General features: G+C 44.6%; 1 protein-coding gene across 1 annotated transcript in view; it reads left to right on the top strand.

Annotated features, from left to right (window-relative positions):
• GALNT11 (polypeptide N-acetylgalactosaminyltransferase 11) overlaps positions 1–13,674 on the top strand; it is a 53,407-nt gene extending 39,733 nt beyond the window's left edge. Inside the window, exons 10-12 of the mRNA XM_065666834.1 lie at positions 2,326–2,430; positions 10,995–11,132; positions 12,895–13,674. Coding sequence (XP_065522906.1) covers positions 2,326–2,430; positions 10,995–11,132; positions 12,895–13,026 — 375 coding nt within the window. The 3' untranslated portion in view covers positions 13,027–13,674. The remainder of the gene's footprint in view (positions 1–2,325; positions 2,431–10,994; positions 11,133–12,894) is intronic.
• The last annotated feature ends 1,803 nt before the right edge of the window (positions 13,675–15,477 follow it).

The following is a 15,477-nucleotide window of genomic DNA, read 5'->3' as shown; positions in this document are numbered from 1 at the left end:
TTTCTTACCTCAAAGCTCTGAGTTACAAAGTTTTGATGTCTTCAGAATACGCTTTCATGGCTGTTGGTTCTGAAGATGGGTGTGGATAGAGAAATTTGGCCTCAGATGTTCATGCTCTGTGATTGATGATAAGAGTACAATGTAATTAGTTTCCAAACTCGTTGCTTTTACTGGATAATTTTCTGCAAAGATGAACATTTGCATTTGAGACTGATGATGGCATTTCTAGTCTTGACTTTTAGATAATGAGTTTTGCTCCTTTTTTCTTCAAAGTAGAAGAGATAAATTTTTATGTGTATTCATGAGGGAAATCATGATTAAATTCATTAAATTAGCGCTGACACCTATGTTTTTGGGTGTGTGTGCAGGCAAAGGCAACATACAGTTGCATCTGTGCTCTCCAGAGCCAGATTCATCCAAATTCATCCGATTCAGCCTTTTTACGCTTCCCCAAAATAATGGATAACTTCAAACCCAAGACAACTTTTTCAAGGTCTTCACTTTCAGAGAGACCTTTGAATACACCATTTAATGTGTACATAGATTATGGCTAGCAGATTCCCTTCTAGCTCAATAATTGGAAGCATTAAATAGTGATAGCCCTCTCCACAAGGTAAGACAGGCTGCAGTAGCTGTTGACAGTCCTCAAAGCAGATTTAGGCTGGAAGACCTATTGACATCGTTAGATTATTATTTTTTTTTCCTTGAAAGCAGGAATCTGAGAGTTTTTGTAATAGGATCCCAGCCAAGCAGTAAAGTTATTTATTAGGGCAAACGTGTAGTTTACCTGAATAAAACTGATATAATGGGCTGATTCCCGTAGTTGTTGAGTGCTGTTATTCCCCATGGCAGACTTTCAATTTAATAGCTTTCTGCTTTCATTCAGACAGAAGTTTAACTATGGAATTGCTGACATGGGGGATGCACGAGGGCTCTGAATCCCTCAACAACACTTAAAGGGAAATCTTTCTAGCATTAATTTCCCATGGTTTAATGTGGAAAAAAAGCTTTGTGTACCCTTTAAGAAGCGGGGAGAAGACGCAGAAAAATGGAGTTCCTTGGCTTGGTTGTCTGGGTTTCAAGAATTATACCCAGTATTGTATAAGAGTCAGCTTTGGCTCTGATGATTGTATAAACTATTTCCAGATGCCTACAAGGAACAGAACGATCAGCCAATGTCACTATTGTGTGCCAGACTCTTTAGGATTTGGGATGAATCACTCCAAGTCTCAGCTTATTTTCAAAAACTAATTGGGCCAGAGATCAGTGCTGGTTTGACAGCTGTGAAGAGCTGTAATGATCAAAAACTGTGACAGATTTTAACAGTGTTATCAAATGCTGATCATTATGCCCAATAAAAACAAGGACAAAAATCATATAAAGCTCATGTAGCTTTATGGTTTGAAAGCCTTCTGTTGAGTGAGGAATGACGAAAATGAGATCTGTCCTAGATGTCTCTGGGGTGTGAGGAAATGTTACTTAGAAGCTTTTGTATAATTTGTTTCAGATGTGTGTATGGAGTAGAAGAAACATGGTGCACTTGAGGAGGTGGCTGATGTGCCTTGGGACAGCTATTTCCAGAAATGGGGCTTAGTGAGGAATATTGTTCAGAATTTGTACTCTCAAATTTATATACCAGCATGTGGTGGAGCAGTTCTTTCTTTTCATTACTGGAAGTGTCTTTTGGTTTCTACAAATCAGTAGAATCAGTTGAAATGCCAAGACAGCTATGTATATCTTCATAATAAAATGCAGCTAACTAATTAATCAGCCTGGTCTTGAGTTCAGCACAGCAAATTATTTTTAACTTTTATATTCAGTTCCATATTGGAGTTAATTATTTTTACTGTGGATGCCAGATCTGGGGCTCTGCCATCTCCCACACATGCGCGCACCCATTGACTGTCAAATGCACTCCCGTGCACTTCATAGTTTTATTTAGGTACTTCCTTCTCCTTTCTCAAAGAGATGGTAGTGTTTCATGAAGAGAGGCCCTAGGAGGAGATTTCTATTTAAACTAAACCATAGTAAAATGTAACTTGTACAGTACAGTTGATACTCCTCCGCTAATGAGTATTGGATACCTGTGACTTTCACGGAGTGTGAAGAGGGGAAAGAAATTTGTCAAGAGTGTGGCCAGCATGTGCTGAGCACTTGTACCATAGAGAGAGAAATCTCGATGTAACTGTGAGTTGGTTTTGACTTTTGGTGGGGATTTTTTGTGAGCACACTAACTTCTAGGGCTTCTGAAGCATTACCATATGTTCTTTTTGGTATGTGACATTATTTGTTTATTGCATCCTTCAAACTGTTTTCCTTTCATAGCTGTATCACCTTCAAACCAACAAATGCCTGGTCGCGCAGGGCCACCCAAGTCAGAAAGGAGGCCTGGTAGTGGTTCGGGAATGTGACTACAACGATCAAAACCAGGTATGAGCTTCCTAATTGTACTGAATAGTGATTCACATCTTAAAAATTGCTAATACACTTTCCTGTTGACAAAGTACCTTAGTACAACATCTTAGCAGCAGGCAGGCTAATGTCAGAATATCATTCAAACAGCAAGGCTGTCTGAGGAGACTGTGGAGCATACTGCTCTGTACCCTACTAAGGCTGAGTGTTGGGTATCATAATCTCTTTATAGCATGAATCTCAGTATGTGGCTGAGTCTGTCCTTAAGTGGCTTCTGACAGGATCATAATCCACTGATTAACACTTCAGAATTTGTAGAAGCTCCTTCAGCCAGTTCCTCATACTGGGATTCAAGGCAGCCTTTTCCTGGCTTGCTGTTCTTTGTGTATTGTACAACTGGTCCTCTGCTGCTGGATTGGCTGTAGTTTGGGGTGAATTAATGATACGTTATCATTAAGTAGAAGGAAATCGAAGGAATTTAGAAAATTCTTTGGCTTCTGGTGAATTGCTGATCTGGGGATTAATTGGGGATGGATGTGAAAATTCTAATGAGAGTTTTTGTATTACTACATAAAGCCTTTGGTATTCCACCTCTATTCTTCAGGCAACAGAAGTTCGGGAGTTGGATAAACAGTCTCCAGGGTAGAAAGATCTTTACCTAATGCCATAAAGACTTTACCTAGCTAAGAACTATATTGAGAATGTTATGATTTAGGAGCCTATGGGACCCAGGTTTAAAAGCTATATCACATCTAAAGAGAAACGTAATCAAAGACACAAAATAAATGGAGTGTGGAATATAATGCAGCATGGCTTTACCAAAGGTGGGTTGTGCTAGACTAATTAGGTACTTTATGAAATGGGCAGTGGTTTTCAGGGTATGGAAAGTGCAGCAGTAGAAGCAGGATGCTTTATAATAGTCCCAAACAAGAAGTTGTGTGCTTTATCAACTCATGGACTTTCTGCCCTCCTATCTGTGGCCTCACCAGTTGAATGTGACAGAAGGAGATGGCATGAGGGGTGTTAGCCAGTGTCTGGGTAAGTGTGATTGGCACTAGACACACGGTCTCCAATTGTCACTTAAGCAGGATGAAGCAATACATCCCTGCGCTTTGCCTCTGGAATACTGAGTAATCATTGTTATGACCAAATTATAGGTCCTTGTGTTAAAGGTGGATGAATTTAAGTTGGAATGGGAATGAGGTTTCCTATGTGATCTCTTCCATTAGCTGTAAGAAAGACAGCAAGTCTTGTAAATGTACAGACTGTGTAAATGTAATAGTAACTGATTGGCACCGGTGACTGTATATTTGCAGTGCCAAAGGTGCTGTGCTGCTTTCTGAGCCATTCAGTCTGAGTGAGAGAGCAAAAATGGCTGCCTGTGGATGATGTCCACAGTAAGAACAGATGGGTCCTCACAGTTACTGTTTCCCTCCTCCTTCCTGCCATATTGTAATAGTGAACTGCACATGGCTGGAGGAGAAAGTCTGTTGTTTTTCCTTATCAAAACCTTTTTCTGTTCTTTTTCTCCTGGAAACAGAAACTTCAGTTAGCCTTTTGGTATTGGGAAAGAAAAGTTAGTGCTGATTGTTGATCTTTGGCTTCTTTACACGACTTTAGTTTATTAGTGGTAAATTAAGCAATTAGTTCTCATAAAAAAACCCTGGCTATGCTATCTTCTTTCACAGCAGTTTTGTTCTCCAACCAAGTATGTTATCCAACACTATGGTTTTCTGCCACTAGACTTACTTTGTTCTCCTAATAAATCCCAAGAGTGCATTCAGCCAGCTTGCTTTCATATCTTCTTGAACAGTCTTGCTATAGTTACATGGGAACAATGCAGAGAAAGGCAACACTTATTTAAAAGCTTCAGTTTATAAAAATAACAAGAAACTTTCTGAGTATTGAAGGTTTTAATCTGTTGTTTGTGGTAACACTCAACCCATTGGCATTTTCAGCTGATTTTTGCTCTAGAACCATCTGTTTTATGGCTTTGTCCTAATAAGAAAGCTTGGGTTGGGTCTGGTGAAATGCAAATACCTAACTATTCCATTCTTTTATGGCCACTGGCATCAAGTTAAGTGTGTGTTGCTTAATACACAGCACGGAGAGTTACTCTGGAAGATGACAATCTGTACTTTGTGAGCAGTATTTTTGTGACTGTTTAATGTTTTTTGCTGAGCCAAAGATGGCACTTCTGCAGAATTTCGCCTTTTCAGGATTGTGTGGTTGTATTTTGACCTCCTGTAAGCTTTTGGCATCCTGTGGTGGCTTTCTGTGAAAATAATTTGATGTCACTTGGGCCTGATTTCATTTGCTGACAGTGAATTTCTCTGAGGTACAGGAGTAAGTTATCACTGCTTATCTCTTTCCAAGCTGCTTTTGCTCTGGAATAGGTAATGCCCTCCCTTGAAAAATACATATTGAAGGAACAAGGTGCAGTCTACCTGGGAAAACTACGAAGAACTGGGAAGACAAAATGGGGCTGCCTTAAAACTCATTGATTGCAGTTCTTTTGGTTGGAAAATTATCTCCTGCGTAATCTCTTAACTGGAAAATAACCCTTTGTGCAGTATAGACGGTTCATGCATGTGAGAGCTGATACTGAGAGGTGGGTGTGTGAGGAAACCAGGCTCACTGAAGTCATGAGATTGGCCTCACAAGCAGATCTGTTTTGCCTTTAGTTAATGTTTGCTATGTTTTCTATAGCCCTCATGGCTGCTAAGAGATTTCAAATTCTCACTTCTTGATTTAAAAGAAGTAACAGCTGTTATATAACTGTGCTGCATCACCATTATGGGTAACACTTTCAGTTGAAGTTGACTTAGATGATCATAGTTAAGTGAAGTTAAAAATTGCCCAAGCGCATCAAACTATCCTCTTTTCTAGGACTTGACATGACAGTGACATTCAGTTTGTCTTTTTGCTATAGGAATTAGGGAATTAGCAATTGGGGAAATGGTTCTCACAAAGGTAATGCATCTAGAAAATACTTTTTAAATGTGCATCCTTAAATTAGAATGAAAACCAGGACATTTTCTTCTGAAAAATAATCTGGCGCTAATACTGGTGATTGAACATGATTGAACACATTTAGGAATACGTGATGAAGATTTAGTAGTTAGAAATAACACAAGCAGAGGACGTGACAGGGTCTTATAGAATGAAGGTCAGCGCAGAGACACCTAACATAATTCAAGAAGGAGAAAAATTAATTGTGAATTTTGCCAGCAGAAGACTAACATGGAATGAGAAGCTTTGTAGTTGGAAGAGTGGTCATGTGAAGGAACAGCTGCTATTGCCAAAGGAAACACGCTTCTGAACTTCAGTCATGTGTCTGATCTCTTTCTGGAAACCAAACTGAGACTGTGCACAACTTAGTGCGTGTGACAGAAGCTTTGGTGTTGAAGGATGATTGAAAATACTTAAGCATATTGAAGGATCATCATGAAAAACTGGAGATGTCTGAGAAGTGGAAGTAACAAGCTATGGTGTAGCTTCTACCCGAAGCCATCATGCCAAGGTTAATCAGGTGGTGATTAGGAGACAAGGGTTCTGAAGCAGGCCTTGGGCTAGATACTGCCCTAAAGGAGGAGGAGGAAAAGTAGTTCCCAACAGGCTTGGAAGAGAAGCATTAAAGAACACTATAAAGGAAGGTTTTGGAGTGAAGCGCAGTGGTGAACACAGGACTAACTAGTGGGAGTGTTTGTGATCTAACAGCTAAAAAAAGATTGGGTTTGTCATGTAGCTAGTGCGTGCCTGCCTTTCCCCTGATCTGAATGTTAAAGGCAAGTTCCTTGTCCAAAACATTTCTTCAAGTCCACTAAATAATGTTTTTTTTTTTTCAACTGTTTGTTTTCAAATACACTAGATTGACCCTTAAACTTTACTTTCTGTGTTGTTATAACCTCTCCTCTGTGTGTTTACTTCCATTCAAGAATTTAACCTTTCTCTTACTTAGCAATATACTGAGTTTTCAAAATGTGACTTGGCGTTCCAGCTGGGGATGGTACTGAAGTGTCTAAGCAAGGGCATCTGTGCGCTGGGCCTTTAAGAGATAACTGAATTAATCAGGGAATTCCAGAGAAGCACTTCATAAATGTAAGAATATGTGCTTCACAGACTGTTCAAGAGTCAGTCTGGAAGGATGTGCTCACACATGCAGTTCTTCTTTAAGATCTTTCTCCCCAGACCTCTAGATCGTGGCTATTAGTTTGCTTTTCTGATACAACTCATGGCTACAGTGAGTGTGAAGGCATCCAAGTAAGTCTGCTTGTTGCTTTTCCATGAACTACTGGAGGAACACAATTCTTCGGTCCCTCTAACAATTACGAAACATCATCAACACACTAAACTGTGACACAGAAGCATGTATCTGCTTTGCAACAACCTTCAGGAGGACATTGGGTTTTCAGGATAGCAGTGGCTTAAAATAATGATGACAGACCACCAAACTTTGTGGTTTCTGATGATTTTCGCAAGTCACTTGGTGCTTCGATGTCATCATTATCCATAATAACAGGAGCTGAAGTATATACAAATAGTTGGGATGATGCAAATTGCTAGGCACATCTCTTCTGCAGTGCTGAGGCAGCTTTTTTGTGCTCTTAAGCTGAATTTTTCTCTCTTGGAAACTGTCTGACAGGACAATACAGTTGTGCCAATCCAAGCAACACATTGTAACTGATGAAAGTACTGGAATGCTTCTCCTGTTGGCATGGTTCACGGCAGGGATTTTTCTCTCACACAAAGGGCTGTTTCAGTAGTAGTTACTGTCTTGTATTTACTGAGAATTTTCAGTGCATTCCTCTAGTGCTAATGTAATTTGCAGACCAAATGGGGGTGTATATCCACAAAGCTTTGCCAGTTGGCCAGCCATGCCTTTTGCTACACTCCACTGCACTCTGAAAGCCAAAGGGCAGGCTGATGCTTCCTGCTTTATTTCATGTAATTTGAAATGTTTATTCTCTAGGAACAGTGAGCTTCCCTTTTCTACCTACTACAGAGTCTTCGATTTACTGTTTTTCCCTTGGTTGGGTGATAGGTTTTGTTTTAACACAGTTGTCTGTTTTGACAGTGGACTCAATCCTTTCATGGGTACCTCCGTTTTTCCAGAGGACATGATAATACGTGCCGCCCTTCTGGATGATGAGGCACCATCTGAGCCCTTTCCTCACTTGAATTTCCTCTGCAGTACTTCAGCGAGCTGTTACCTGTTTACACTAATCTCACTGTAGGAATAATACAGTGTTTCACCGGAAAAAAACAAGAAGTTCAGTAACACAGCCCCATATCTCTTTGTGATAAAAAACAATGCCGGGGGATCACTGGGATATATTGGTTTATGGAGGGAGTGAAGAGCATGCCTCCTTTATCAACAGTGGCAGCCTGAAACCAGTCAGGAAATCCAAATGTTGGTAAAAGGAGAGAGCAAAAATCTCCCCTGTCCAGTCCTCAGCAATGTCACACTGCTGTCCTTTCAAGGAGTTGAGCTGTAGTCCTTGCTGAAACTCCTCATTAACTGTATATGAGGAGAAACTCTCTGCCTGCTTGTTCGTATGTAGATGAGATTAATGAAGTCATCAGTCCTGGTGAAGGCTGGGTGATTTGTTTGTGTCCTGTTGGGGTGAAGGATAATCCTGAAGGTGCTAGAAGCCTTAGGAAACCTCAGTCTTCAATGTGTAAATAGTCTGAACTGCATTTTGAAGGGCCTAAATTCAAAATCCAGTTCTTCCTAAGCTACACCTGCATAAAAAAATGCTTAGACTAACAGAGTTTGTATCTCCTCCTATTTATTTTTGGCTATGAAACCTGCTCTAGCACATGTTATGCATCTGTCTGAGGTGACTGGAAGGATACCTGCGCTGGCTTTGTTCTAGCAATAAGAATGCTTACCCCAGATCTGTGGGTCCCGTTTCTGCTGTGGGAAAGTTGCTGTGGTCTGGGTGACTTAAGCACAAGCAGGACCTCTGTGCCCCTGTGACCAGTGGTGACGGCAGTGACTCTGATGGGTGGAAGACTTGGGCAGGCATCTGAGCGCTACCACATTTGCTTGGGGGAAGATCTCTAAGTGCTCTGGGGACATGTAGGACCTTAGCAGGGTCAGCCAGCAGCTGTATGGGCCACTGCACTTGGATACTGAAGGGGTCCTTTGGAACCTTTCCACCACCAACAGGGTAAGATTTCCTTTTATCCTACTGCCTGTGTTGACAGGCAGGGAGAAGAGAGCTGCTAGAAAGAGACCAATCCTGCAGCATTCACCAAATTAAACCATTTATTTAACCCCTAGCTTCATCAATTTCATTATGGAGAGAGGTTTTTCCATAACATCTGCCATTTAGGTTATTTGGAAACAGAAACAATTCATTGCATTCTAGTCGCATCCCAGTGTTTTTCTTTGGCTCCAGTGAAAACAGTCATTTTCCTTATGCCTGTAGAGCAGACCAGTCATTATCATGCGGCTGTGGGGGACAGCAGTTAAAGGTGCTGGTTTTCTGTGTGGTGGGAGCTGAGCATAATTCCATTTTCAGAAACCGCAATCTGACAGGGATGCTCTCCTGGGCGCTAGGAAGTGGATGCAGAATGAAAGTATCTGCACCTCATCTATTACCTTTTTGGTTTAAATACAATCAATATTTAAAATGGCATGTATCGTAGAACACACATAGGAGGATAAAATAAGACATCCCTCAGAACTGACCTATAAATCCTAGGCAGGCACCTTTTTCATTATGGACTTTTGATAGCGTATTGGCTGCCAGGAGATGTTGTCTTCCTATACACTGGGCTGTTACAGCCTGCCATGAGCAATGACAAGAGCTAAACATCATCCTTGCAGTCTTCAGCAGCAAAGCAGTTAATAAATTTTGGAGTATGCAAAAGCTTGCATTTATATAACAAAACGCCCCTATGGGGTGGCTTTGCTTTCCTTGTGCTTGAATCAGTTAATATCTGCAAACTCATATTGATACTGTAATCTCAATTTAGAGCCTTGATGTGTCCAGATTCAGGCCTTTTTCCACTCTTACATTGTTTTCTACACCAAACACATCATTAGTTTGACCTTCATTTTGGCCGTCTGCTCGAAGTCTTTCTGCAGAAGTCTCACTCTGGATTTAACCAGTGTTCTGTGTTGCCATTCCTGAGCTTTTGATTAAAGGTCTGCTCCCTGTGTCACTGCAGTCCTCAATTCTTACTAGTTTCATCTGTTGTTTGGGGATTTGGCTCTGTTGTTCTTCGTTTAATAACAACACTTCTCAGAAGTTTTACTATTCTTATTTCTCCATTCTCTCCTCCCCTTCACTCTTGCCATGCTTTCTTTCTCATGCCAGGGTTTAAGCAGAAAAAGTATGTTAGAAGGCACAATAATGCCTGAGGTTAGGGCAAATTTTAGTGTGATGCCTGCACTTCCTCAGAGGAGGCCTTCCCTGAGTTACAGCAGTCACTGTCCTAATGCGCTGTATGCTCTTCAGTTGTGCTGTCCAGCTGAGGCGATGTCCTGAATCACAGCTCCCTCCAGAAGGCTGGGCTTAGTTTCATCAGATAAAATCTAATAAAAATCAGAACTTGGTTTATTTGCTTCACTTTTCTGCCCAGAATTTGGTATTCTACACTCTCAGTGTGAAACTCATGCTGATTTAGTGAGGGTTGACAACCACGGGGTGGGCATGGTTACTGTAGCTCTGAGCTGAGTGAGATCACAACAGGGCTGCAGGAAGATTTCACCAGAACAGTAGGTACGGGTACCTCTGGTACAGCTATGAGGGGCTCAATTCCCTTATTCCCAGGGCAGGTAGTTGGAGGAAGGGAGTTGATGCTGACAGGTGAGCAGGGATGCTCTTGGTACACACCATCCTAGCGCTGGGTCTGGGAATGGCAGCGGAGTGAGAGCACTTGCTTGACATGCAGGAGCTGTGTGAATGCAGGCTCCCCCCGGGCATTCAGTTGTTTGGTGTTAAGCCAGCTGGTGTCAGTATCTTCCCTTTGCTGCACGGTTAGGTTTGAATGCTTTATTCTCCGCTTCCCTGCCACTGTGTAATGCAGGGTATTTTGAGGTGCACACACTGAAGTTCTGCGTTTCTTTGCTTTCTGGCACAGGGATCAGAATCTTCTGTTGGTTACAAGACCTCCTGGCCCTCCACCTCACTGGTCTTGGCCCAGGTCTTTGCAGGGCTGAGGGCACTGAGGGAGGAGCAGCAGCTCCTGAAGTCAGACCAGGCTGATGGTCCAGCTTCCCTGGGCCTTCAGCTGTGCCGGACGTGCCTTGCTCTGAAGCAAGGTTTAGGTAGCCAGCTGACTGCTTGCCTGTCACATTATCCTGTTTAGCTGCCCGGACAAGAGGAACGCTTGGGGGTTGCTGCAGTTTAACAGTGGTAGTTACAGGGCAGAATCACAGTTGGTCCTTTAGTGGAGGGGCACTGCAGCTGCATTTCAGTTGCTGGAGAAGAGGCAGTGAGTATTAAGTATTGCAAGGCACGTCTCTGACGTGCAGATGCCAAAGCACCTCCTCTGTAGCTGAACAAAAGATGCAAGGCACCTGCCCTGAAACACTGGCATAAATGTATTTCTATTTTCTCTTTCAGGTCTGGATTTACAATGAGGATCATGAGCTGATCTTAAATAATCTCCTTTGCTTGGACGTTTCGGAAACCCGCTCATCCGATCCACCTCGTCTCATGAAATGCCATGGGTCCGGCGGCTCGCAGCAGTGGACATTCGGGGTAAGTGGAGTATGGCTGGCACAGAGCACATTGCTTGTAACTGATCATGGATCACAAAATCATTTAGATTAGAAAAGACCTTTTAGATCATTGAGTCCAACCATTAACCTAGCCCTGCCAAGTCCACCATTAAACCGTGTCCCTGAGTGTCACTTGTATACATCTTTTAAAAGCTTCCAGGGACAGTGACTCAGCTCCTTCCCTGGACAGCCTGTTCCAGTGCTTGACAGCCCTTTCTGTGAAGAAATTTTTCCCAATATCCAGTCTAAACCTCCCCTGGTGCAACTTGAGGCCATTTCCTCATGTCCTATCACTTGTTACTCGGGAGAAGAGACCATTCACCTCCCCGCTCCATCCTCCTTTCAGGCAGTTGCAGAGAGTGATCCCCTAAGCCTCCTTTTCTCCAGGCTAACCCACCCCAGTTCCCTCAGCTGCTCCTCATCAGACTTGTGCTCCAGGCCCTTCATGACAATAGCACTAACAGGACAGCACATTTAAGTTTAATTATGACTAAACCTCAGATGTACCGTGTCAATTACACTGTACTAGGCCCAGCCCCAGTCTGAGCAGCCTGTACCAAAGCTGCATGGGTTGTGGTGGCCACATTTCCTAGTAAGACTGCTGAGGTCTGGGTCATGCAGCCCCTTTGCAACTTGGGAATGTGTCTGCAGCTCCATTTAGCTTTTTTTCTGCTTGTCACAGCCACCCACTGTGGCTCACAGGGATGTGCCAGAGACACCAAAATCCACCCCACAGCTCTTTGTCCTGTTGTGTTTGCAGGACTGGGAGACAGGAGGGTCCTTGTGGTGATGATTTCTGCTTTGTGCTTGAAGAAACACAGGACAGAGCGGAGGAGTGAGAGAGGAGGCTTCCTGCAGTTGCTTCTGCCCTATAATTGCATCTTACTAGTTTAATCACTTAGAGCTGGCGCTGCATGTGCATTAAATTTGGCTCCTAGGTAGTAACTGAGAGGTTGTTGCCCACATGCCATCAGCATAGCAGTGAGTGTAGTACAGATATTGCTGAACACAGAGGAGGGCACTGCCCAAACTGCCTGCCGCACTTCCAGGCCAGCTCTGCATAAACTGTCTTGGGTTCATACCTTGCTGCTCATTGGCGGCACGAGTTCCTACATGGAGTCAAATAAGGAAGGCTGTTGCAGTCCAGGATGGTTTGGACATACAGAGACCTCACTGCATGAGCCCAGGGTTGTGGGTGTCTGATGTTTGCCCCAGCAGGGCCACAGCTACAAATGGTGGTGGCAGTGGTGAGCTGAAAGAGTGCTGCTGGTAAGAGGATTACTCGGGGTGCGTCAGCCTGAGTTAGCAGACAAGACTGGCTATTGAAATTCAATGCAGGTAACTGTTAGGTGATGGCGGTGTGTGACTCCTTGGCAGAGAAAGGGCAGCTGTGCACCGCCAGTAACAGCACAGGACCCAGAGTCAGAGGTATTCTGGAGTGCTGGGATATCCTTGCTATGTTCTCCTTCTTCACTGGACATCTGCTTGTTTCCGTTAAATACTGATGCTGACCTGCATGTGACTGTCTTGCGTATCAGCTCCCTCCATGCAGGAGAGCGGGAGGTTGCTGCCCATGGGCACTGCTGGGGTGGTTATGGGGTATGTCAGGGAGGCTGCAGAGAGGCTCATCTGTCAGGAAGGAGCACTCCCCCCCACTAAGCATCCCTTTCAGCTTCAGTTCAGTGATGAATAGAACAGAAGCTTTAATAACTAAATCCCATCTGTCTGCCTGTCTCCTGTAGAAAAACAACCGCCTCTACCAGGTCTCCGTGGGGCAGTGCATGAAGGTGGTGGATCCACTTAGCCACAAAGGGTACGTGACTATGGCCATCTGTGATGGGTCCCTTCCGCAGCAGTGGCACTTTGAGAGCTGAGGCAGCGAGGATGCGGTTGGGAAGCGTTAAGCCAAGACCCCGGTTCCCCTTCGGCAGTGATGCTCAGCCATTCTGGAGGGCCTTGTGAGGAGGAGCTGCACCCGGCACAGCCGCTGCGGCGGCCCCATAGGAACACTCTGCTGCGAAGAGCGGTGTGCAGGAGGAGGTCTGGATGGTCCCTGGCAGCTGGAGCAGCAGCAGCAGCAGAGCACCACGTAGAAGTGCAATTTATCAGCGGTTCCTTGGATTATCCTGGATTATTGAACTGTTATTCAGTAAGAGAAATTATTAGAGCAATGTCATTTAAATGGTGAGATTTTAGCTTTGTGGAGCTTTTAAATGCCAATGATAGAAAGGAGTATTTCATGTGCAGTATCTCATTAATTCACGGTTTTAGTATGGTTTTACTGGCCAAATTATTTTGCTTTGTCTGGAGAATATTTTTCTTCCCTTTTATCTTCTGATAATTGTCGTTTGTAATATTTAAATTTAGTTCCTTTAATTTGCAGGTTTAGGACATTTCATGTAGTTTAAACCCGTCGCTGTCATTCGTCACCTCGTATTTAAAACAAAGTAACTATTACAAAGTCTATTTTGATGACTCATGACAGTAGCTGCATCTCAAATAAAGCATCCTTTTTTTATTAAGCTGTATGGCCTTACTCTCTGTAGCTCTTGGACCAGAAAGCACCGATTTAAGAGACTGATGTTTTCACTCTCTTTTCTTCTCAGCTGGCTCCTTCTCCCTCTCTCCCATCTTGGAAGCTTTGATGATGATTTATCTCTTTGTTTGTCTTTCTCTCTGCTTCCCTGTTTCCCTTCCCCAGTTCATTTATTTCACTCCTTACCTTTGTTTGACTTCCTGCCTCAGCCCCGGATGCTCCTTCAGTGCCTGGAAGCTGCTGCAGAAGGGAAGAGCTGTTCTTACCCAGCATATTTTTCCTAGCGACGTTGGCCTGGTTTATCCTGCCGGATTGAGCTGCCTTCCTGCAGAAGCCATCCCGGTGTTCAGCCATTGCCAGCGCCACGACAGCCTCACCCTTTCGTTTGAGCAGCAGAAGCACTTTCCAGCTGCACAGCTTACTCCGGCATCGGTTCCTGATGTTCTGGGCAGCATGAGGCAAGCAATGGTAACGTTGGAGTGATGACAGAGCCACGTCTTCCTGCAGAGAGGTGTGATTCTTGTGTGGCAGATGGTGCTTGGTCCTCCCGCTCCTGCCAGGGCTGTCACCCTGTGAGGTGAGCAGGTAGGAGCCGTCCCTCCTGCCACCGCACTCGTCCATCAATGCTGGAAGCAGGGAGGAACCAGGTAAGCTGGGTTTAATGGTAAACCAGAACAATAGGCTGAAGTGGAGCTTCTTCCACATAAAGCATTACAGTGGGAATAATTCGGTTAGACACCATCAAGTTCTTTCCTACCACGAGTCTCTTAAACAACCCTGGCCCCTTCCAGCAGCTGTGCCTCAGCTGGGGCCTGTGCTGTGCCTGGCTGGGTTGGGTGGCCCCTGGAAGGGCACCCACAGTCTTCAGAGCAGTTCCCAAACTGCTATTGCAGGACAGCGTGGGGCTGGAATAGACATCCTGGGTGTTGGCTCACAGTGGCTTTCAGTTCAGCACTTCCAGGGCAGTGTAAAACCAGGTGGCACGGTGCGCTGACAGCTCAGGAGCCAGGCTGTGCTTCCTGTCCTAAACCAGTACCTGCTTCCTCAGGCTATGCCTGGGGTGGTTGCTCTGCCTGGAATCAGTTCCAGCCCTTGGTGGTGGTGAAAGGATGGGCTGCAGCTTCCGGAACACCTGATTAACCCTGGCTGCTTCCACAAGTCAGCGTGAGGCAGTCACTGGTGCTGGGAGGGCTGCCCCCAGCCGCGCCGGGCCCTCTGCAGGCTGTGACATGGGGTTTGGTTGTCAGACTGGCTGGGCAGCAGCCTTGCTCTGCCTTGCTTAGCGTGGCCTTTATGTTGTCTTTGAAAAAATGATGACAGGCCAAGGCCGAACACCTCCTCGAAGAGGCAGGGCAGCAGCTTTGCCTTTGTTTATGGCCTGAGTCTGTTGCCCCGGAGAATTTTGGACTGGAACTTTTGCTCCTGGCGAGGGAAGGTGGAGGCTGGTGTGTTGGAGGCTGTCACAATCGGCTCAGTCCATGTGGTCTTGAAGCATGCAGTAACAGACACAAATACAGAATTGGGGAACTCCTACAGTTGCAGATGAGCAGGTAAATACCCTACCTTGGTCTTGTCTATATAACACACCTGGATTGTTGGAAAATTGGCACTGCCCATGTTTGCAGCACTGCAAATGCGGCAGCCAGCCTCTGTGGGGCTGGGCCGAGCCCTCCCAGCTGCTGCTGCTGTGCCCTGGGGTGCCAGTTTCCAGGAGCAGACGGAGGCGATGATGGTGGTTTGGATGACGATAGTTTCTGCAGTGAGCGGGTTTGGCCACAGCTGTGTCTGT

Source organism: Lathamus discolor, chromosome 2 (genome assembly GCF_037157495.1).
Source record: "Lathamus discolor isolate bLatDis1 chromosome 2, bLatDis1.hap1, whole genome shotgun sequence".
Taxonomy (NCBI): domain Eukaryota; kingdom Metazoa; phylum Chordata; class Aves; order Psittaciformes; family Psittacidae; genus Lathamus; species Lathamus discolor.
This window is presented reverse-complemented; position numbering and strand designations above follow the sequence as displayed.